This window comes from Lathamus discolor, chromosome 5, assembly GCF_037157495.1.
Source record: "Lathamus discolor isolate bLatDis1 chromosome 5, bLatDis1.hap1, whole genome shotgun sequence".
Classification (NCBI taxonomy): Eukaryota; Metazoa; Chordata; class Aves; order Psittaciformes; family Psittacidae; genus Lathamus; species Lathamus discolor.
In genome coordinates, this window is record NC_088888.1 from 87,074,850 (window position 1) to 87,098,085 (window position 23,236).

Genomic DNA, 23,236 nt, shown 5'->3' on the forward strand with positions numbered 1-23,236 from the left:
AAAAAGAATAAATACTTCAAATAAAAAGCATTAATATCAAGCCACCTGCAACTGAAAGTAGAACGGTTAAATAAATTTGCTGTTGATTTCTGTAGGTATCCTGATAACTGAAGACAAAACAAAATAAAGGGTTCTAAATCTGCAACAATAATCAGTTTTGCGAGCAATGAGAAAGTAAAAATAAGGTTCACAGAGCTTTTGGGACACCAGCCTCCAGCTGCCAAAGTTTGACCTCCAAAATCTTGGACATTGCTGAGACCTTCAGCCTTGCATAGCAGCAGCCCTCCCCTTACACTACAATGTTGTGACTATTGAGATGTTCCTGAGGAAACATCTCTACTGCCAGGGTAATCCTGAAGTGGCATATTTTATCTTCTGTAAAATCTGTACTTATTTTCACATAAATAACACCATATAGCAATAGCATTTACCATAACATGGCAACTATGTCGAGAGAGGATTTTGGAATAAGAATATCCTGATGATATAGTCATAAACTCAGTTCAATGAGAACCTACAGAAATGAATAGCAACTACTATACCATGCAGCCAGAATCCATCTCTACAGTAGGTATGAAAATGTACACATTAAACAGGATAATTCTTACTTGATATCAAAATAAAGAACCATGTTGAGATTTTGGTATCAAGCATCTTGCAGAGTCAAATACAGCTTAAGATCTGCCCACATACAGATTTCCTCAGTAGATGCCACAGCAAACCTATCACTCCTTAGTCCACAAAGTGACAGATCTCAGCTCTGCTGAGAGCAGAGTCAGCAACAGAGCCAGCATAATCCATCTATGAAGATTAGCAAAATCCCTTTAATTCTCCCATTACACACACACATACATCTTCTCCACTGCTTTGAGACTCAGGACTTGGATACAAGAGCAAACTGCAAGGATGCAGAGCACTTCCAAGGAGGAAGAGCTGATTTGAGTCCCCTTACCTGCTGCCAGCTAGAGAGCCCCTACAGACAGTGCAAATTAGTCGGCAGACAGCAACTATGCCTACAACAATGCTGAAGAGGGACTTTTTACAAGGGCATGTAGAGACAGGACAAGGGGGAATGGCTTTAAACTGAGAGAGGGACGATGTAGATTAGATGCTAGGAAGAAATTCTTCACTATGCGGGTGGTGAGACACTGGCACAGGTTGCCCAGAGAAGCTGTGGCTGCCCCATCCCTGGCAGTGTTCAAGGCCAGGTTGGATGGAGCTTTGAGAAACCTGGTCTAGTGGAAGGTGTCCCTGCCCATGGCAGGGGGGATGGAGCTAGATGATCTTTAAGGTCCCTTCTAACCCAATCCATTCTGTGATTTTAAGATGCCATGGGCTTGCATGACCAAGTCCTCAGTAGGCACGTTCAATGGAAGCAAGAAGAGTAGCAGCAAAGGTAGCAGCAGAGAAGCCTGCCAGCCTTTTATCATAGAGAAACAGCAACACGCAAGCAGACTAGGAGTGCAAGAGGCTCATCTCCTACATAACCACAGTGGTTAGTATTCATCTAAGAAGGGGCTGGACAGTTGGACAGTTCAAATGGCACTCCTTCAGGTGGGAAAGGTAGGAAAGCTGTCCCAGTGCCTAACACCCAGCAGCCACTCTCCAGTGTGAAAGCTCAGAGTCATTTTCTTCTTCTCCTAAAAAAGCTGAACAAAAATAAGCTGCTGACAATCTGTCAAAGGCTGGAAAACTATAGGACACTTAAAAAGAAAATATACAGACTTCCACACAACACCAGTTAAGGGAAAGCATGTGTGGAGTAGCAACTTCTTTCTAGTAAAAATACTACAATGGACACCTTCGGGGCATGTTAAGAAGCATGCTATGTTGTGACAAAAACGTATCAGTGGAACATGGAGGGTTTAATATTTGTCAAAGGCAAACAAACACCCCTCTTGCAGAACAGGGTTACTAAAAAGGAATGCATCACATCTGCAAGAACACAGCATACATACGCAGCATACATAATCCCGACTATCAGCATGCATTAAATTAACTACAGAAACTCTATGCATTACCCCTCCTGTCTGGAAGAAGCTACAGAACAAGAAAAGCCATTAACATTTTAATGAATCCGGGATGGCAGGGCCCTAAACTCTAAGAATTCAGCCTCCAGGGGCTGTGCAGAAGAAAAGGGGTGAGGGAGTCAGCGGAGGAAACCTCTGCAGGATAAGCAGCATGGGTAGCAGCCTGCTGCAATCCCCAGGGATCCCAAACAAGCTGCACACACTCTGGGAGAGAGGGGAGCCGGTGCAAGGGGAAAACTGCAGATGTTTGAGCATGTCTTACTTCCTTTGGAGATTGCATTTCCCTCCCGAATCACAGGGTCTTTGCCCCAGAGAGTGCCCAAGTGCTGTGGGAAAACAAGTAGCACACAGGTGCTTCTGATTGTGCCTGGAGCAGAATCTCTGCTCTACCACACAGAGCAAAGACTTGTGCTGAAACTCAATGCAAAGCACAGGAGCCCTACCCAAACTTCAAGGACACCAAGCAAAGATGTTCCAGCAACCCAGTGTCTTTGGAGAATTCATGAGTGATGTGAGAATCCAGGAAAAGATTTACCCAAGCTTGGGGAGTCTGAGGGAACAGTAGTTTCAGACATACAGCCATTGAGCATCTATCTGAGAAGATATTATAAGGAGTACTTGGAGTCTCAGACATGCTTTTCAGCAACTCAGAAGCTCAGGCATTCACTGTTGCAATTCTACGAATCTGATTTTTTCAGCCTCAGAACTAGCACATCAACTTTTTAACAACCTAAGACCAAGGGGCAGAGATAAACCGCATTGCCAAATAACCGTTGAAGTGTTCACCATCAGTATACTGTTTCCATAGCAGAGCTTCTCTGCCCTCTGATATTCCCATCCTTAATTTATCCATTCAACCTGTCTTCAAATAACAGCCTCAGCCAGACCAGAAAAGCACAGTGGGGATGCTTCCTAGGAAATTTACATGAACACATGGCCTTGCAGAAGAATAAGAAATAGCATCGACATGCAAATAATCCAGGAAAAAATTAAGATTATATGGCCCCTAGCCTTCCCCAAATCCTTCTCCCTCTGCACCACTAAGGCTCGCATCTTACTCGCCCCAGACTTCCCTCATGTACACTTGAGATCATAGAAGCATCCAGTCTACATCTGCTGACGATTTTTGAGTTTTACTGAGGACGATTTTTGTAGTTCTAGATTCATTCATGAACCAAGAACTGCTTAAAGGATTAATCATGGAGCACGCTTTTAATACATACCAGCATGTCTCAGGCATTTTAAAACAGTTGGGAATTTAAGAAAGCCGCGCATAAGTTTCCCTGTTCACCTCTTCTGAGTGCCTATGAACCAGGGCTACTTACGCAGCACAGAAAACCACATTTCCAGGCATTCCAGACCACCTCTGAAGAGTCAGGAGGGAGCATTGCACAGAACACAACTGGCCACTGCAGCCTCAAAGTGCACCCATGTCCTGCCATACGACATACTCACCACCTCATGGAGCATCAAAGATCAGACACTGCCCAAAGGATTATAAAGCATGAGAAAAGAAGACATGGTACAACTTTATTATAAGGGAAATGGAAGTACTCTGTTTCCCTTTCCTTCTCCTCCTGTGATGGAAGGTTAAAACATAAAAGGCTACTCCTATACACAGAACATTAAATGAATTTATATCTGCGTTTTTAAGCTCTTGAGGAACAGAATGGCCAGAACTGAAAGCAATTAGCGCACCGAAGCAGACAGCTAAAACAACAAAGACACAGAACAATGATCTCTTCTTTCCCAAGTTCAGATGTCACCATCACACTTTCCTATTCATGCAGCATACTGCACTTTGAAAAGCTGAGCTGTTTTTTTCTGCCTGAAAGGAATACAAAGGGTTCCTGTTTATTTCTTTTTTCTTTGCTAAGTACTGTGGTAGTTAGAACAACAAAAACTGTTGGAGTGCAAACCACTAAAAGGAAGAAACCTTTGGCAGGTTGAGAATCTGACATATTAGAGAAGGTGTGCTCAAAATACAAAGCTAAGAAATGTACTGCAAATCTCCAAAACCTTATGTGAGAATTCCCCCTGCAGCATCCCAGATGGTGTGTGTTTTGCTTTTTAATTTGAAGAGCTGTGAGACAACCACAACATGACCAAACAGCAGAAAGCAACATCAGTCATCTTCCACCATGGCCCTCCTACATCACCTCGCATGGTGTGTTTTTCACTTGAGAGTCAAGCCGTGCAATAACTGTGACATGATTAAGCAGAGGGAAGCAGTATCAGTCACCTTCTGCAATGAACCACAGAAGAGAGAAAGTAATGCAATAAAATGGGTGATTAACACTGAACCTTGGATACAGGAAAGCAACTGCTCCTGGCCACCTGCATTAGTCTAACCCGTCACTTGAGAAAACACTTCCCTGTGCAGTAACTTCGAATGACACACACGCATCTACCCAGCCACAAGTGTTCAACACCATCTGTTCTCGTTACAGTTGAGCTCTCAAGCCAACTTCCAAGTCAGGCTGACGAGAGAGTTCACATGGCTCTGATCCACCAGCTCTTTTACAGCTAGTTATTCATTTGCAAAGAGAATTACTAAGCAAACAGTGTTTCCTTTTGTATAAGGTCTGTCACAGACAGCACCCAACTCAGCCAAACTCAGCAGCCAAAATACATGAGCATTAACTGATGCAGTATTTATAAATGTTCTAACTAACGTGTTTCTTCTGTCTCTCAGTTATTTTTTTTCCCCAGTTTTCTTCTCTTACAAGAGAATTTTGAAAATGTGCATGGAATTATATGGATCACAAATTTTCAGCAACTGCCTGGAGGCTAATTATGCTTCAACAATTATATTATCAGATTGAGATGGCATTAAAAGCACCAAACAAATAAAGGAAAGATACAAATTTTCAGGTAGTTACAGGAAGGTGTAGTGGCCACTGGATATTCTTCAGTGCTAAAGGGTCAATGTGAAATTAAACCATACAGAAAAAAAGACTCCCCACTACCCTATTTCTTCTTCTCTTGAATATGAATGTTCAGTTACATCCCTCATTTATTTACAAGGTTACACAAAATGCTCTCTCCCACTCCATCCATCACACCTCAGAGAACATTTTGTGCATAGCCACTGCATATAAGGAGGCAAATATAGCTGACAGTTGCTCTAATTTGATAACATGGATTCACTGTTTCTAGATCACCGGGTCATAATGTGGCTTAAAGGTGACCCACCAGCCCCTGAGCTTCTGGCAGGGCTGATTAAGTTCACCAGGCCAGGAAAAACAAAGACAAAATAAATAAATAAATGAAGTTTCACCCCATCACAGCTAAGGACAATATAAGCAGCAAACATTACACCCGAACGATAAACCCATGAGGTTTCCAGCATCGCATTTTAAAGACAGTTTCTCAGTTCTTCCGAGTTTCTCTATAGGTGACAGAGTGATTCTTCTTCCAGATGTATAAGTAGGAATACCAGCATTCTGCCTCTTGCTAGTCACAGGTAAAGAGGAGAGCAGAGATAAAGAACTGGACTTCTAACCCACAGGCAGCATTTCAGAGAGCTTGGAGAAAGAAATCAACAGTGTGACAGGTACACATAAAAATAGGATGTAAAGCATTCTTTTAATTGGACAATAAAGCAGGCTCTCAGAAAGGCAGAACTACACTCAAGCATCATTTTAATACCGCATTTCCACCAGCAGCACTCCTCTGCTCTTTCCCTCCTCCCCATCTAGAGCTGCAGGCAAATACATGTATTACACGAAAAAGCATCTGCAGGACATAGATAGCAACCTCAAAAAACCAAACTAACTCAGTTTTATAGACTATGTCATAGGACAGAATAGAATCAAACAAACTAACACTGGAGCTTACCATTTCGAGACAAATCAAGTTCCACCAGCTGCATGAAATTCGCTATTTCTGGAGGGAGCCGCTGGATTTCGTTATCACTAAGTCCAAGTTTCCGTAACTTCACAAGTTGGAAGAAAGGCTGAAAGAAAGAAAAAAAAATATTCGTGTCAGAAAACACTCACCTAACTCACATGTGTGATACATGATAAGCAATAATTGGAAGCTGGTTTCAAAATCTGAGATAAAGTTATGGCTTAAAATCACCTATGCAGACCTCTTTCAGACCCGCATCAGAACAAACATGTTAACTTTTACATGCAGACAAACTAGAATCTGTGTTTCACCTAAAACAAAAATCTATTCAAAATACATAAATAAATACAGTGTAAAGCTCACTATCAACAACTACAGCAGACACACTACTGAAATCCAGGATGCCTGCTTCAAAATCATTAATGGGGCGAGGTTACCCAGCGGGGTAATTAAAAGCATCCTAATTACACACTGGGGCTCATTAGGAAGTTAATACAGAGGGGCACTTCTAAAGGACGATCCGGAAAGGGGCTGCCAAGGTCTTCTTCATCGGCAAGTGCCATAAACAACTAGGTTACAGAGCCAGCCTCCCTCGAGAAGACTTGCTTTCTAGCTCCACACACCCTGCACTCCGCGGCCCAGTTTCAGAAGGACTAATGAAAGTTGGATGGCATATGCACACTTTCAGGTCTTCCCAGCTAGAGGAGGAATGCAACCCAGCCCTATCTTTATGGTGAAGACATGGAAAGGCAATGCAGACAGGGGCTCAGAGCATCTGGCAACCCCCAAGACAAAACAGTCTTTGAAATAAATGGGCCAAGTCAGGCCAACCCCAGATGCTGGGAGCAGCTGGTGATCAAAAGTCAAAATGGTCATTAAAAAACAATTGAGATGCAGACATCCCCAGGAAAGGTGGAGAGCTCTTACCCTAGCTTTCCTCTCTTCCGGGCAGGCCTCTGAATGAGAGTGAGTGCAAGTGCTGAGGATCTGTGCGATATTAAATAACTTTATATACACGTCCTCTTGGCCATAACTGACCGGACTCCTAAAATTTCAAGCAAGTTTCCTGCTCCCAGAGTGCATTTTTGCCCAGCAAAACCTCAGAACCTCTGCATCTTACCCACCTGCAGCACGTGTGCGTGCCTGCATTCTCACAGGTTTTGCCCTTAATGGTAAATGGTAGATGCTAGCAAGTTCGGGATATCTGCTTTCATGTAATCACCTGCAATCCTTTACTGGAAATTAGCAGCTTTTTTAATTGTTATTATTTTATTTAGGTGCTGGAGCGTGTGCTCTGAATGTCATTCAATTCTATCTTAGATTGACACAAAAAGGGGCAGTATGACAGGCACCTTACTAGAACACAGGGTAGAAGCACAGTCTTATGAATCTATATTATGACATAACCTTTCAATCTTAGTTTGACATCTTATACCTAAGATCATAAATCAGGTTTTAAGTGAGGTTTTGCAATCTCAGCATCAATCTTTCAATATATATTGTGGTTCCTTGTCACAGAAAAATAAAACAAGTGTAATGAATGTGTTTTCCCTCAAAAACACGGGTTCCTTTTAGGAAATAAAAAGGACACAGCTTTAAAAAAATTTATACGCACTCAGCAGTCAGAAGATGCACCACATCTGAATGCGAACATTTCAAGGCATTTTCTGAGTCAGAATGGGACTCTCCCCTGAGTATTAAAGGCCTTTGATAACAGTTTCAATTGTAAGAGCAAACTAAAAAGCCTTTACAACTCCACATTTCTAACTCTCTAAAAACAAGTATTACAATTTAAATGGCCACAAACTGAGGGTATTTTTATCCTTCTTTTTCCTCACAAGATCTATAACTGCATTTTGCTATCATTAACACTTTTTTATCTTCTAAAACAAATGCATTCCTTTTAATAAATATTTATTTATACGACTAAACCAAGAATCCATCAGAAGCTTAGAAAACCACTTAAAGACGCTTTTCTGAAAACACAGAGATCCCAATCTTTCCTAACACTATCCAAAATAAATACTTGCCAAAAAGTGTTCCTCACCCAGTGTGTAGCTGCTAAACTATGACAGTTATAAATATTGATTTTCTACTACAAATCGTCTGATAAGCAACAGTTGTCCTTGCCTGAGATGCTCTGCAACAAGTGAGAAAAGACAGAAGTAACATAGTTAAAAGGAAGAAGGAACATCAAAAAGCTATCAAGAGCTGGACATCCCTAGGAAGGTTTGAGTGCGCTCACCCCACCACATGTCAGTACTGTATATATTTATTAAATGTGCAGAGCACATGTGTGCAACAAACAAAATTAGACAATGTTTTTTAAAAAACCTGTTTCTTTAACTGACTACTTACAAGAAAATTAACTGGGAGCTCTATTTCTAGTTTGCATAACGATTTTTAATGAATTACACCATTTCCTAGATAAAATCAGAAACTGCAGTTACATGAATGGCATTTCTTTGAACTTCTTGCTTTTTTCCCTTTAAACTACGTAACTCAATCACTCTTGCATGTTTAATATATCCTACTCCCATTTCAGTAACTATTCTTCCATTATCCAACACACATTGTTAGTGCTCTAAAGCACTACTGGAGAGGCAAGCACCTCCTTTTTGTGCCATATTTGTTTTACCTGTCAAAAAGACCACAGAGAAGAAAGGGAATTAAGAGCTTAATGAACAGAGTTCAACAAATTTTAATATATATATATATGTATATATTTAAATATCTGTAATTTCTTAAGTATACCCTAACCAGAAGCATGTTCCTAATTCAATGTATCAGACACAGTTTAGCCTGTATTTGAAAGCTCTAAGAGGAATCAAAGTGCAATGGGGTTGTTGGCCAGAGCACCACATCCACCCAGCAGGCTGTAATAGCAGGTTTTGATTGCAGACCCGACATCCCTACAAGCATCTTGGCAACACTTCTAATGCTACTTACTTTAGCCAGCCTAATTAATACTGCTTCAATGAGACAAATAATTCCATGAGCATCAGCACTAAAGCAGCCTACAACTTTCTATTTAGCAGCAATTCCCAACCTTCAATTGAAGCTTTTCCTCCTATCAAAGAATTTACAGAGGTTTCTCTTCTATGGATTTTCTAAGAACTCGCATATTCAATAGAGGCCTTGTTGCACTGGAAAGCTAACCAAGCCTCTCTTCTCCACCCAGCCACATATTTAGACAAAAAACTTCATTCTGACAAAATTGGGTCGATGTCAGCCAACAGAAGAAAAAAACTGAGAGATAAGTGCATGACTCACTGAAGAGTATAAACAGACAGTGCGATCCCACTGGCCTCATTCTCATCATTTAAAGAATACCACTACAACTGGAACTCGGTTCTAAACATATAAGTTAACAGAATTAAGCCAAAGTTGTAGGATTAATAAAACTCAGTATTTTCTCCTGCAAAAGGGGCCAAAACAACTCGTCTCTGGCTTGCTTTCAATGGCTCACTCCTGCAACAAAAAAACATTCACGCCTGAGAATCTTGCCTGAATGTTTCAACATCTTCCCTGATGGAGGTAAAAACAAAAACAAAAAGAAAAAAAGGAAATAGATTAAAACAATAGGCAATTGACATAAAAAAAAGAGGAGAGAACCAATATCTACTTGTGGCTAACGCTGTTTAAGGGGAGGAGACACCTCTCACTGCTAGAGCACTGCATGTCACACTCCAAACCCATTTGGCATGGGTAGTATACCCAAATGCTTGCTGTGTTAAGCAAAATGTTTCCATAAAAAGGCTACTAGTAGCAGCACAGAGAATTAAAATTAGAACCTTTATGAAATCCACTGCCTAGTTTTCAAGATGGGCCAGCGTGAGCAGCAGAAATTAGAACAAGAGGGAGAGGAGGAAGAAAACTGCAAATTAACTCCAGTTTCAGGGTTATATTCACACAGGACAGAGATATTTATATATATATATATATATGTATATATATTTGGGGGGTTTTTTGGTGCAGGGACTGGAGCTGTTGCTGACAAGCTTAAAAATCTGTGAGTACTTGCTCTTATGTCAAGTTTCCCTTAGACACCAATACAGATTTTCAAACATACGCATGCTGCCTCCGCTTTTGAGGCTTCTTCTGGAAATTACAGGATTATATTCAAACAGGAATTAAGTAAGCTACCAAGACACAGTATATTAGGTCCTGTTTCTTAAGCACCATCTATATTCACTTCAACCATTTTCCAAACCTGTAACTTGCCGACTGAAGTATATCAGTGCTTTAGAATTAAAAAGTGACACATGGTAATTTAAACAGTTTAACTCCTAATCGCATCCCTGCTTCAAATCTTACTTTAGGCTCCATTTTCTTCTCCTGTATTATGAGCAAAAATCAGTGGGGAAGCCTTTAATTTACTTGTTCCCTTCCATTCACCAGCTACGTGCCCTCCTTCAGACACTGGATAAGAGAAATTGCCATCAATCTTTCCCCCACCCTTTTTATACTGCCTCAGAAAGACCTCAGAAATAAAGGCCTTTCTTCAGGCAAACCAAGCAGAAGCTGCAATTTGATTGTGTTAAGCAAAGCAGTGAACAAGATAAGGCATCCAATCTGTGGAATAACCTTGCAGCATGGCTGACACAATGCTTTCCAGCTCCCCAGCAAGGTCCCCAGCCACTTGCTTTTGGCGCTCAGAAGTTATTTTTTGTGCCTGCACCATTGCATGGCTTCAGCAAGAGAGCGGGGGAAGACCAACCTTTCTTTAGGCGAACACACTGCTTGGTGGCCTGGAGACTACAAGGAGAACAAGGATTAAATCGCATCAGGCAGAAGCAGCTCTGAATTTGTAGAAGTCATCAATAGTCAGCTCTTTGAGAGACCACTCACAGGGCACACTCAGTGCTAAGTTTTACAAGAGGATAGGAGACTTGACGACCTACACTAACCAACTGGTGGGATTTCAGACGTTGCTTCTACTCCAAAGTCAGCCAGTGGACATACCAACCTCAAGCTGACACGAACCATGGCCATGCGTACAGTCAAAGCATCCTCCATCCAACCCTCAAGGCACCCCACTTAAAAGGCCCAACTTGTAAGCAAAAAAACTCTTTCTAGGGTGCAGTTCTGTTTATTGCTGTCTTAAAACCCACTCCTGCTACTAGCACTAGTGGGAGCTCTGAGGAAAACCAGCAAGAGTCCATAAAGCAGACACATTCCCTTAGAAGCCCATCCTAAGTAGTTGCACAATGTGACGCTGAGGAAGGTGGATCCTACTCCAGACTAACGAAGTGTGTAATGAGCTCCCGGCAGACTCCAGTGAAGTCTAGTATGGGCGTTATCAGCCTGGCATCTCCCACAAAGCCTGCTATCGACAGCCCCCCAGTCACTTCACCTGCATTCAACTGTGAGCAGGGACACCTAGTGAGGGCTTCACAAATACGGGTCCCACTTCATTCTTTGGGCCAAACATACTTTAATGTTCAAATAAGGGACTGAGTGAGATACTGAAATGACTGCTGAGGGCAGGGACTAATTCACAGTGCAGCAGAGTCCTCGTGCAGTTGATGACTCTGTATCAATGTGCTACTGGAAGCAGCTGATGGATTTCTCTCAAGCCAAAAGAAGACAGAGCAGCAGCTGGTGATGGACCACAGTATGCAGACCTTTGTCCGCTTGCTACGTCACAAGCCCCCAAATGGCTCCACACAGCTGATGTATCCAATTCTGTCCTGTTTCATCCTAACATGTTTCATGGCAAAACCAGAACCGCTACAGATTTTTGGCACGGTGAAAGATTGCTTCACATGCCCAAAACAGTGTTTGTAGGCTATACTGAAGCTGTACTTTGGTCTTGCAGCATCCTAGCGCCAACTTTATCACATGAATATTAATGGACGACAGCATAGAGGCAGACATTCAAGCAGGAATTCATACATAACATTAATAAAATCATAGAATGGGTTGGGTTGGAAGGGACCTTAAAGATCATCCAGTACCAAACCCCTGCCATGGGCAAGGACACTTTCCACTAGACCACAGTGCTCAAAGCCCTGTCCAACCGGGCCTTGAACACTGCCAGGGATGGGGCAGACACAGCTTCTCTGGGCACCCTGTACCTCACCACCCTCACAGTGAAGAATTTCTTCCCAAGATCTAACCTAAAATCCTCCTGTTTAAGTCTGAACCCAACTAATTACTAGATTTCACATGAGAAAGTATTAATGAAAGATCACATGTACCCTAAATAGAACCAGATATTGCAACTGCTATCTGCTTTAAAGCCCAATATGACGGATCAGCCAGGCCGAAGAACGAGGGAAGGGTCTACAGGAGACAAAGCAAAAATGACAACTGATACTTCACCAAAGCTGGCATCCAATATTTACCTGCTACATTTATGGCCTCTGTTTCCAAAGCGCCTGCCATTTTCTGATCTACAGTCAATGATGGGCCAGTTGCGGGTCCTAGTCTTGGTTATTACCATCCATTTAAAAAACAAAAAAGAAGCAACTATCCACTCTCAAAAACCAATACACTGCAGCACTGAACCAAAACGATGCTCTACCAAGTGATGCACTGAATAGGTTTCCTGGCAGGCCACGATTTACTTTCTCTTTTATGACAATTAAGCAGAGGTAACCAAGGTTAAAGAGCACTTGATGCTATAACCACTAAGAGAGCTGGGAGGGACTAGCTCTGCATTTGAGAGAGAACAGAAAACATCTGCTACAACAAAATATGGATTCATTGCAGCTAAATGCATTTGCCATTTGGAGAAACAAACAAACAAAAAACCCACAAAAAAAACCCACCCAAAAACACATTTAATCTCACTAATGAATTGTTAGCATGCATTTTTCCAGTATACAAGATTGTTGGCAGGAGGTAACATCTTTTTTCAGACCAAATGATATAATTAGAAAAAAAACTATGTAGAACCATAAAATTTATTTTAGAGCTACAGATGTATAATCTCTGCACTCAAACCTTGTCTCATCTGTGTACATCACATAGAGAGATGGGGATGCTACCAATTCACTACAACAATACACCCCTTTGATAACTTAGAAGTATTGAAACATAACCACCTAATTACTTTCTTCCAGCTGAGGTCAAAATCAGTAGAACTCGGCTGTTCCTGCAAAAAATCTGCCATTAGAAAATACTTGAATCCAAGCAGGCTTCACAACCTTTTGAACAATCTCAGGGGCATTCACAGGGAAGTCAGATTTCGCAGGGGACACCACACTAAGTTCTCCCTCCGCTCCCATCAGACTGCGGTCTTTCAAATTTGATGTCAAAAGGTGTGCTATTTTCCTCAAGTCGTAAGCAATACAACATAGAATTTGGAAGCTAGCAGAAACACTAATAAACTTATTTGGAGCCTTCAACACAGCGTTCTGTGTTTAAAGGAACATTAAGATAAGGCTGCTTCTCTACAAACCATTATTTATTTTAATTATTCAAGCTTCTGTTGCACACTAGTACTAATTGCTATGCTCGCAAAAGCTTTTACAAAACGTAAGTAGTCTTAAGACACTGAAGCTGTAAAGCTGCAGGTGTTAGAAACTACTGCACACAGCATTTGTCATACTGAAAACAAAAATCCTAAACTTTCAGTAAAACTACTTGTACCGTGTGCTTACAGTTTACTGCAGTTCCACCCAGTGGCATAGATCTCTCTGATATTAACTGAAAGTACATGCTTGTTCAAATCATACGGTGGTATTTCTTCAAGGATTTACAGGAAGATGTGCAAAAACATCGCGACACTATCAATGTTAAAAATAAAATGTAATTGAACATTTGAGTGCGAGTAAACAGTGAAAAATATGACAATTCTATTTGCACCATTAAAAACGTTAAAACTAAAGACAGGCAAAATCCCTGATATTCCCCCTACAGAATCAAAGAACAGTTGAGGTTGGAAGGGACCTCTGGAGATCATCTAGTCCATCCAAACTCCCTGCTCATAGTGTAAGTCACTTAGAACAGGTCACCTGGGACCATATCCAATCAGGTTTTGAGCATCAACTCGCTTCCTTGATCACCTGTGTTAGGAAGTCACCAATGCATTACAGAAAACTCCTGGATTGCTTATGCCCTGCTGTGTTGTCCTTCCAGGAAGTGTCTGGGTGGTTCAGGACCCACACGAGAACCTGGGCCTGGGAACCTGAAGCTTTTTCCAGTTATCTAAAGAAGGCATCATCTACTACTTCTTCCTGATCAGGCAGTTTACAGCAGACACCCAAAACAATGTCACCCACTAATCCCAGCCTGCTCTCAACCGGCCCATCATCCATCGCAAGGCAAAGCTTCACACATCCCTGCTGCTCTCTCACATGAAGGGAAAACCCCCATCCTCACCTTCCTGGCCTGTTCGTAAAGAGCCATGTATTCATCCATGGCAGCACTCCAGTCACATGAGATATCCCACCATGTCTCTGTGACCCCAATGAGATCTATACACATTAAAAAAACAAAACAAAGCCTCTAGATGTTTACATCCGAAGAAGGGATGGTTACAACCTGTAAGCACAAATTTAAGGAGAGGTACAGCATGATAAAATCTCTTTCCACAGCAGATTACTGGCCAGTGACCAAGCAAGAATCTTTCAGGTTTATGATCGCATAATGGGAGAAACTATGCTAAAACAGTGAAATTTAGTCTGAAATGTTTGGTTTGGGTTTTTTTCCTGCGAAAGAGGTGTGGTATGGGAAGAACAAAAGGACTTTTTCTTAAGGAGCTTTCACAAGATTTTGTTATGATAACAGCACCCTGGATTTCAACACCACACATAATAAAGAGATAGACACTGCCTAGGCCAAATGCCAAGCAGCATCACCACACCATCCACTTCTCCGGCACAGTAAGTGGGGCACAGGAGGACGCCATGGTTTACCAGGCCTGTCGGGAAAGGGGTCTCACATCAATCAACCCTACAGAGAAGCTTTAGCACGTAACACCAGGAAGAAAAATTACAGATGACAGGTACAATCTGCAAACTCAAACGCAGAAGTGAAATGATTCAGAATTGCATCAGATAAGGTTTACAAACACTGCATAAAAATCATTCCCAAAAGAAGAAAGAGTTGAGCAGTCTCTTAAATTAAACTAAGTGCATACACAAAATTTTATATGGGTCTTTCTTTTTGTCACTGGAGTTTGCACATAAACAACATCTGCAAAAAGTCTCATGGGAAAGTGGTCTTTATCCTTTGAGTAAACAACTGAGCAGCAGCAAGAAAAACAGCAGCAAAACAAGAGTTAGAACTACTTCCATCATCCACCAATGCAATGAATGCTAGGGACTTAATATAAAAGCCAAAATAGAATATTGTACTCAAAGGTTCCTAAGATATCTCTATTTTTTTTGCCATTGGAAAAAAAAATAGACCGAGATCCAGTTTTGTACTACAAATTCTATGTACAGGGAAATTAAGTTGACAGGGTGTATTGGCCCTTAAATTCTAATGTGCAGGAGTAGGAAACAACATTTCAGCAACTACAGACCGATCTATAGAATTGAAAGCATTTTATTTTTATCTGATGCTTTTCATTAGAGAAGCTATTGAAATGCATCGTGCAGAATGTGTTATTTTCTTCTATCAAAGCAATTTGCCAGAAAGCCTACTCTTTGGTTGAGTAGAGTTTTTGACATGTAGCAAATGGTATACTACACATTACAGCTTGAATTGAAAAAGCCCTCAAGTTTTCACTCCTAAGGAAAACAAAAACGGTCCAGGTTTAGAGAAAAACCCCACAAGCTACATTTTTAAGTCACTCTGTGCACGCTGGTGACCACATACTGTATTTTTTTTCCAATCAAATCGGATACACTAAATATTTAACAGAAGGCACTCAGGATCCAACACAGGAGAATTAATTATTTATGCAAGTTAAGAGCCACACTCTACCACTGGCCCTATACAAAGCCCTTCCTTTTGAGACTGAAGGGTGCAGCTCTTTAATTTGTCTTGTAAAGCAGAAGTGGTGAGAAGCATGCTGACAGCTAGAAATTGCTGTTCTGTGGGAAAACAGCCTCATCTGCCAAGAACGGCTAAGAGAGACCTCAATATTGTGGAAAACCACTAGCAGCTTAATAGTACAGAGCCTGCTCCTCCAGCACATCCCACCAGGCTGGCTTATCAGACAGGAAGGGCAAGAGCAGAAAAGGAAACCTGGGAGGCAGCAGAAAGGAATGGGAAACAGCAGAGTACAAAGAACAGAAAAGGAAAAAAGTGTCTGCAAGGGCAGTCAAGGATCCGGTGCAGAAGGGATGCAAGAGGAAGCAAAGAATCAGAAGCACAGACAGAGCACTTCAAGCCAGAGGAAGCAAGATCCTGGGATCTCAGGACGGGGGACGATAGGAAAGTATGAACACACAGGGCAAAGAGACCAAGACAACAGCGGTAACAACAGAGAAAAGTCACTGTCAACATTAGTTCTCCATCACATAACTGGGGAAGGGAGGGAAGAAGGGATCAAGGAATCCAGCTAAGCAGTTAAGGAGACAAGAAAGAACTGGTGTATTGACATGGGAAAACAAAAGGATCCCTGTGCAGTAGCAAAATGATACCAGAAAAATATCTAAGATACCGTACAAATATAAATTATTAACCTGAGAGATTGACAGGTATAGCTTGGGGGGGGGGGGAAGGTATTTGTAGGGAAAGGGGGGTCAGAGAAACAGAACTGTTTTCCAGGTGCACATAGGCATTAATACATAAGACAGCAAACAAGGGGAGGAGTGGAAATAATAGGCGCAAAGACATCTCCCTCTGCTTCTTGGACATTTCAGATGTTTTCCAGATAAATCCTTCCTCTCCCTCTTCCCTTGGAAAAAAAAGGTGAAGAATTCTGCCATACTTCTGATCAGCCAACACAAAAATAAAACCAACAAAATAATTCTTTCAAAATAGTTCAAGTGCATCTCTTGTTCCTCAGGGTCCTTCGGATGACTCTCAGAACATACGACGCAGCAATGCTGCTGGGTCTTTCTGCCAGTCCTTCCCCATTGAGGTGCTACAGCAATTCTTTAAGTTGTCTTCCATCTTTTGAGGGGACTGCTGTGTGTGTTTGTTCAGTAACACCCTAACATATGCCACGCTCTACTGCCCTCCAGAACAACAGAGGTTTTAAGTACGCTAGCAAAGACTGTAGATTAAACAATGCCTAAGACTACTTCTGTACCTCAAAATGCAGGTTTTAGGGTGTATTAGCATGTATTATTCCACTGGCGTATTGGAGCAAAACTACCAAACACCTTTCATTGCTACTTAAGAGAAACAGGGGCAGGGAGAAACAGGGAAGAGGGGGTAAGTGTGTGTATCCAACACAAGCTTCTCCGAGTTTCAACTTGAGAGAAAGACAGCAAGTCTGGGTACTCCATCATGACACTTGCTGATACACATCTGCCTCAGAAAGCTCTAGATTTGAAAGGAAGGAAAAAAATTGTGCAAGTGGAAGGAAAGCAGACGTCTGGAGATAAAGGTATGATCGCTGCCACAGAGTTGCCACATGGCAAAGCTGGGGAAAGAAATAACATGTATCTGCTTGGTCTCAGAGAAGTATTACAAGACCTTCAGCCTGCCCTAATAGCCCTTTCAGACCGCACCTGCCCACACTGGGAAGATGAGGTCTCATCTACCAACATGTAGGACAAAGAGCAGTAGAGTTGGGGTTTTCCTTTTCCATCCAACTAGCAACTTCTGCTGCACCTCACAGAGTCTTTGGGGTGATTCTTCACTTTTACAACAGAAATTTTTTAAGGAGGATCACAACCATCCCAGTGACATGAACACCTTATCATTGCTATGGGATATATCATGGCATCAGCACAGCCCACAGATGATTCACCAGGAATCGGCATGGAGGACTTCAAGTATGGGAAAACATCTAACTAACCAGACACCAAGAGTTAAACAAGTCTCCCAACTTGCTTAGGCCTGAACCAAGCCAATAAACAGTTTGACTTTGTGTTACTGCCTTTATGCACATAGAGAAGAAACTTAATGGAGGTAAGGTAAGGCTAATAGAATACACTACATTAGATTTAGGGCGTAACGACCACTAAGATCTATGCTGACCTAAACAGTTTGTTAATTATACACCCTAATGATTTCCCTTGTGTTTTCTCTGGAAGAGGTATGCTGTACCCCAGCTTTCTGTACTTTGCATCAGCACTGCCTTTTCAATATAAAGGGGAATGAACAGCACACTCTATAACTACCTTCCACAGAGAGATCTTCTGCTATGCTCCTGAGCCAAATTCCTATAGCTGAACTTTTAAAACTATTTGCTGGTAGAAATGTCAAACAGGGCTCTTCCTACCCATTTCCACCTTCAATACATTAGTTTCACATCCAGGACTGCAGCTATATGTACCAGAAAACCCTAAATTCAACACTTATCTGAGACGATGGCACTACATTGCATTTATCAGAAACCATTAATAAGGAACTGACAAGGAAAGTTCATAGGTCTGTGCAGGAAGCCGTAATAAAAATGCCTTCCTGCACTGCTGACAAGGCACAAAGTACTCAAAACAGATACTGCAAGTATGTTTCTGCGGTTGTATTTCATCGAATTCCTCCTAGTCCAGCTAAAAACCCACAAACATCTTCCTACAGTATATTTAGGCACTCCTGTAATCTGATCCACGTACAAAAGAAAACAAATCTTCTAAGTTCAACTTTTGCTTGATTCCACTGCAGTGCCAAGGAGCCTGGTCTGCCCTTTCTTTTATTACCCCCTCAGATACGTTTTACATGTACATGACTCAATATGCAAGTAATGGGAAGAAGCGGCCTTTTTAGCCATCACAAAGGTGATGGCTAAAGACAAAACAAGGTGACTTCATGTACTACAGTTCAAGGAAGAGGAGAAACAATGAATAGCTGCACTCTATTTACAGAAATAGACACCATATAGTACCATGAACAAGGGACATCATCTTTACTTTTGCAAACAACAGTTTATTGTATTAAGCAGATTTATTATTAAAAAACAAACCCAAACAGAGAGCCATAGGTCTCAACAGGATTTCAGTCACAAGCACGTTCAATACCCTTGCAATAAGAACCGTATGAGCCAGAAAGCCAACACTAAGAAGAAAAGTCTAGTACAAAGAGACTCCTGAGTCTGGTCTGTGCACAAAGCCAGCAGAAACTGCTGGAAGTAAAAACAGCACCCACACAGAGGCTGTGTAAACCAGTTTTGCTCTACTTTAGAAGGATAAAGAGCTCAGTCACAACAAGATGCAAACCTGCACCCAGGTTTTCCATAAGAAAAAGCCAAATTTAATACATCAGTTCAACTGAACATCTTCACTACTGTCTATAGGAAAACTCCTCCACCATGATTACTCTTACTGTGGAGAGTGAAAGCAGTTTATGCGGGTGAACTTAGTAGGACTGTTTAAGTTTTGGTATGAACAGACCAACTTTGATTCAGGTGGAAACAAAGATGCTTTTGAAAAATCTTTCTGGCTAGTGAGTTCAGATTCCTGGATTCCGAGTTAGTGAGAAGAATTCACACACTTTAAAGGCGCAACTTCCAGGTAACACTTTCCCTCGAGTGCCAAACTACCAACCACAACTCACAAAGGCTTTTGAGGTGACCCAAGTTTAAAGAGGAAACACAGAAAAATGCCCCTGGTTCATAGAGTCAGGAGTCAAGCTCGCCTCCCACTCGTGCTGTATCCATGGAGGCGAGCAGTGCCTCGGTGGAATCGCTGGGATGGAGTTCCTCTAGCAAAGCCAGCAAGCGCTAGCCAGCAAGTCATGCTGGCGAGTACCACCTCCATGTCTCAAAACCACGCTGAACTGAAGGTGAATTCTCCTTTGACAGTACAAGCAGAAGAGTACTACGCACAAAAACCCGGCTACGTGTTTCACGCAAGAAGCAAAACACTGACAACTGTGCGGGACTTACGCAGAGAGGAAGAAAAAGTTTATCTGTCTCTCGCGTTCTGCACGACAAAGTTTCCAAGAACGGAAGGCAGGCACAGGAATGCTGTTACCTGCTAGAGGCTTTTGCTTTTCCCATGTACAGAGCAAATAGCATCTATCGAAAGGGGAGAAAGGGGAGGGTTTAATACCCTCCAAGGTCTTGCAATTCCAATGACGTGAATGTTAATCACAACATACATTCACATCCTATGACTCCGGCCCTATGCCCTCTGCCCTCCGAACAGCACTCTTCCTCCGGCCAGACGCGGAGCTCCCGGTTTTGCCCGCGAAAAGCCCATTTACCACCCATCCACGGTGAAATGCCAAACGCCAAGCGGAGACTCCGGCCCTTGCTTTAACTCCCGCCGTTACTACCGCAGGCGGACGGTCCCAGCCGCCCCTCACCGCAGCTGCGGGGCGGGCGCGGCGCCGCCTCATCCCGCCGGCGCCGGGCCGGGGAGCTCGGCGGGCACCTGCCGGGGCCGCTCACCTGCGTCCCCCGCCCCGGGCGGCGGCGACGCCGGGCGGGGGCCAGGGCCCGCCGCCCGCCCGCTCACCTTGGGCAGCTCGCGGAGCTGGTTGGCGTCCAGCAGGAGCTCCTCCAGGCTGCGGCTGTAGCGGTAGATCTCCTCGGGCACGACGGCCAGAGAGCAGTGCCGCTTGTCGATGGACTCCACATGGCGGTTGCACCGCCACAGCGGGATGCAGTGGAACATCGCCTCGCCAGGCGGGGGGGCAGGCCGGGCCACCGGGGGCCGCGGGGCGGGCGGCACCGCCGCTCTCCGCCGCCCGCTCCTCCCCGCCGGCCGCGGGAGCCGCTGCCCGCTCCGCCGCCGAGCAGCGCGGGTCCCGGGGAGCCGCCGGCGCCAACCCGCATCCAGCGCGCCGCGGGCGGCGGCGGGAAGCGGCCCCGGGCGAACGCGGCGGCCCCGGGAGAACAATGGGCAGGAGCCGGGGCGCGGCGGGGCGCGGGGTGCCCCCCTACTGCTCCTCGGCGGGCCGCTGCCCTGCCCGCAGCCGCATCGCGGGGCGCCGGGCGCAGCGCTGCTGCCGGCCGCCGCGCCTGACCCGGAACACGGCAGCCGCTCCCCCGTCGTGCCTCTCTCCCCTCCCCTCCTCCCCCGTCCCGGCTGACATCAGCGGGGCCGGGCCCTGCCGCCCCGCCCCGGGCCCGGACCCAGCCCCGGCCCCGGCCCCGGCCGCGGGGTGCGTGGGAAGGCGGCCGGTCACCCGCACCCACAGCGGCGCCTCTCCTCTCCTCTCCTCTCCTCTCCTCTCCTCTCCTCTCCTCTCCTCTCCTCTCCTCTCCTCTCCTCTCCTCGGGTCGGGCCGGGCCGGGCCGGGCCGGGCCGGGCCGGGCGCCCGTGCAACTTCGTGCCACGGGGAAAGGCGCTCAGGCACGGGGCTTGCCCGGGCTGGAGGGGCGCAGACACGCCCGAGGGCAGCGCGCTCCGCTCCGCTCCGCCGCACCGCGCCGGGGGCTCCCTGCAGCTCTCCCCTGGCCGGGTTTGCCGTCGGTGCGGGCGGTGGTGCGGGGTCTGCTCTGGGACAGGCGGTGTGAGAGGGTACGAAATGATGGGGGTGCCGTGAAGCGTTACCAGCTTCTAGAACTGCTGCTCCTTACCTGAGATGCTCGCAAACATCTCACCGAGCGCGAGTGTGTGCAGGCTACACTAACGCGTTCCCTTCAGCTGCTGGAACGCAACTCCAGCTGGAAAGTAAAGTAATAGAATGTACGGAATGCTGTCTAGGTACCATGGCCGTGGATGGTGTTTTCCTCTCAAGCTACATTGCTGTGGCATACAAAAAAATCAGTGCACTCTCCTCAAGGCTTTCTGAATAAGTTGTTGTTTGTTTTTTCCAAATCCACTTTCAAAGGGGCTGATTGTAAGGTCAGAAGGGTGAGCGAAGGTAAACACACCGGCAGGCAGCCCTCTCTCCGCCTGTGCCTGCCGGCTCCAGGCTCCAGGAGCCTTGCTCCTCGTACCTCTGTGAGCGGGGCAGCGTGGGGAGCCTCGGCGACAAAACACGGTCTCGGAGGCGCTCGTCCTTCTGGTTGTGTAACTGTAATTTTGTAAGCTGCGCAGTGACATAAAATACTTCTGAAGGCAGGCACTGAGCATCAGAGCTGCTCTCCCAATGCTGCTAATTTCTTGCATAATTATGGCTGGTTGCATGCACAGGAATAGGGAGAGATTATTGTAGTCATCTGTGCTCTTCAATCCCTCCGAGGTACTGACAACACCTAATCTTACACATTTTCAATGCATTTATTGTTGTTGTTTCTTAAATCAGCTGATAAATCTTGCAAGCTACACTTGTTTAATTTGTGTGGGAATTGCAGTGATCTGACTGGTTTTTGGTTTTTAAAGGGACATTTTAGGAGCTCGTGTACTGTTACTCTTTGCTGACGTACAAAACAAGAAACTTTAAGAATGTTACCATCTTCTTGTAAGTACCAGTAGCTTCTTCCTTCAATCAATATAGCCAGTAGTTACAAAAACACCAGGTGAAACTTCCCAACGTGCCTAAATAAAGTATGTAAATAAATCTGCTAACCCATGGAGAAAGAACTATAAATATTGCTGACCTGATAACCAGCAAACTGGCTTTCTATGAAAGCCACAGAAAATGATCTGGCTTCTGACCACACCAGGACTAAAATGTGTGTTGGGGAGAAGTGTCAGCATTTTACTTCAGAGGACTGGGTTTTCGATGTCACTTTCATCCGCTACAAGTATAGGATGTGTTTCTAGCACATGCAAAATGCAAGCTGTGATTGACTGTTTCCATCCTGCACTGGAAGGGAAGATCATTACCCAAGGCAGGGCTTGGAGGTTAGGGGTTTTTTAGATATCTACAATGTTTTGAAGGGAAGACTCCTTCAGCTCCTGCAGCACCCATGGGACATTCATAAATGTGTTCACATGTGCTTGGAAGGGATGGGCCTTCCCTGCCCCAGGGCAGGGCATTAGGTAATTCCAAGACAGGAGAAAACCAAACAAATGTGTTGAGCACTGGCGAAGAGCTTGGCAAAGGCAGGGATACAGGAGGCTGGCTGGAGACCCTAGAGGTGGAGATGAGGACCATCTCCATCACTCTTAGAGGTCCTGGCCAGTGGCCAGCACTTCTTCCAGCTGCTGCTTCTCTCTGAAGGCAAGCAGGAGGGATAGGTTCGGAAAATCAAGATTCTCATGGCAGCTCTGACACAGGAAGTCTTGAACTAGACACATGGAACACAGTGCTCTCAGCAGAGCCCAACAGAGATCTGCTACCAAGATTGCCTTCCCTAAATTCAGTGACCACCGCAGCTCCTCGATGCCTTTATTCCTCGGGAACCCTCTGGATAAGTGGGACTGCAGGGGAGCCACGCAGCAGGGCACATGCACAAAGCAGAGCTGTGGTTGACTGCCCCCAGTGCACATAGGACATGCAGT

General features: G+C 44.4%; 1 protein-coding gene across 1 annotated transcript in view; it reads right to left on the minus strand.

Moving 5' to 3' along the window:
• Positions 1 to 20,541, minus strand: part of LRRC1 (leucine rich repeat containing 1) — a 70,370-nt gene extending 49,829 nt beyond the window's left edge. The window contains exons 1-2 of the mRNA XM_065681492.1: positions 20,357 to 20,541; positions 5,871 to 5,988 (exon numbers count right to left, since the gene is read on the minus strand). Of these exons, the coding sequence (XP_065537564.1) occupies positions 5,871 to 5,988; positions 20,357 to 20,515 (277 nt within the window). The 5' untranslated portion in view covers positions 20,516 to 20,541. The remainder of the gene's footprint in view (positions 1 to 5,870; positions 5,989 to 20,356) is intronic.
• Between the last annotated feature and the right edge of the window lie 2,695 nt (positions 20,542 to 23,236).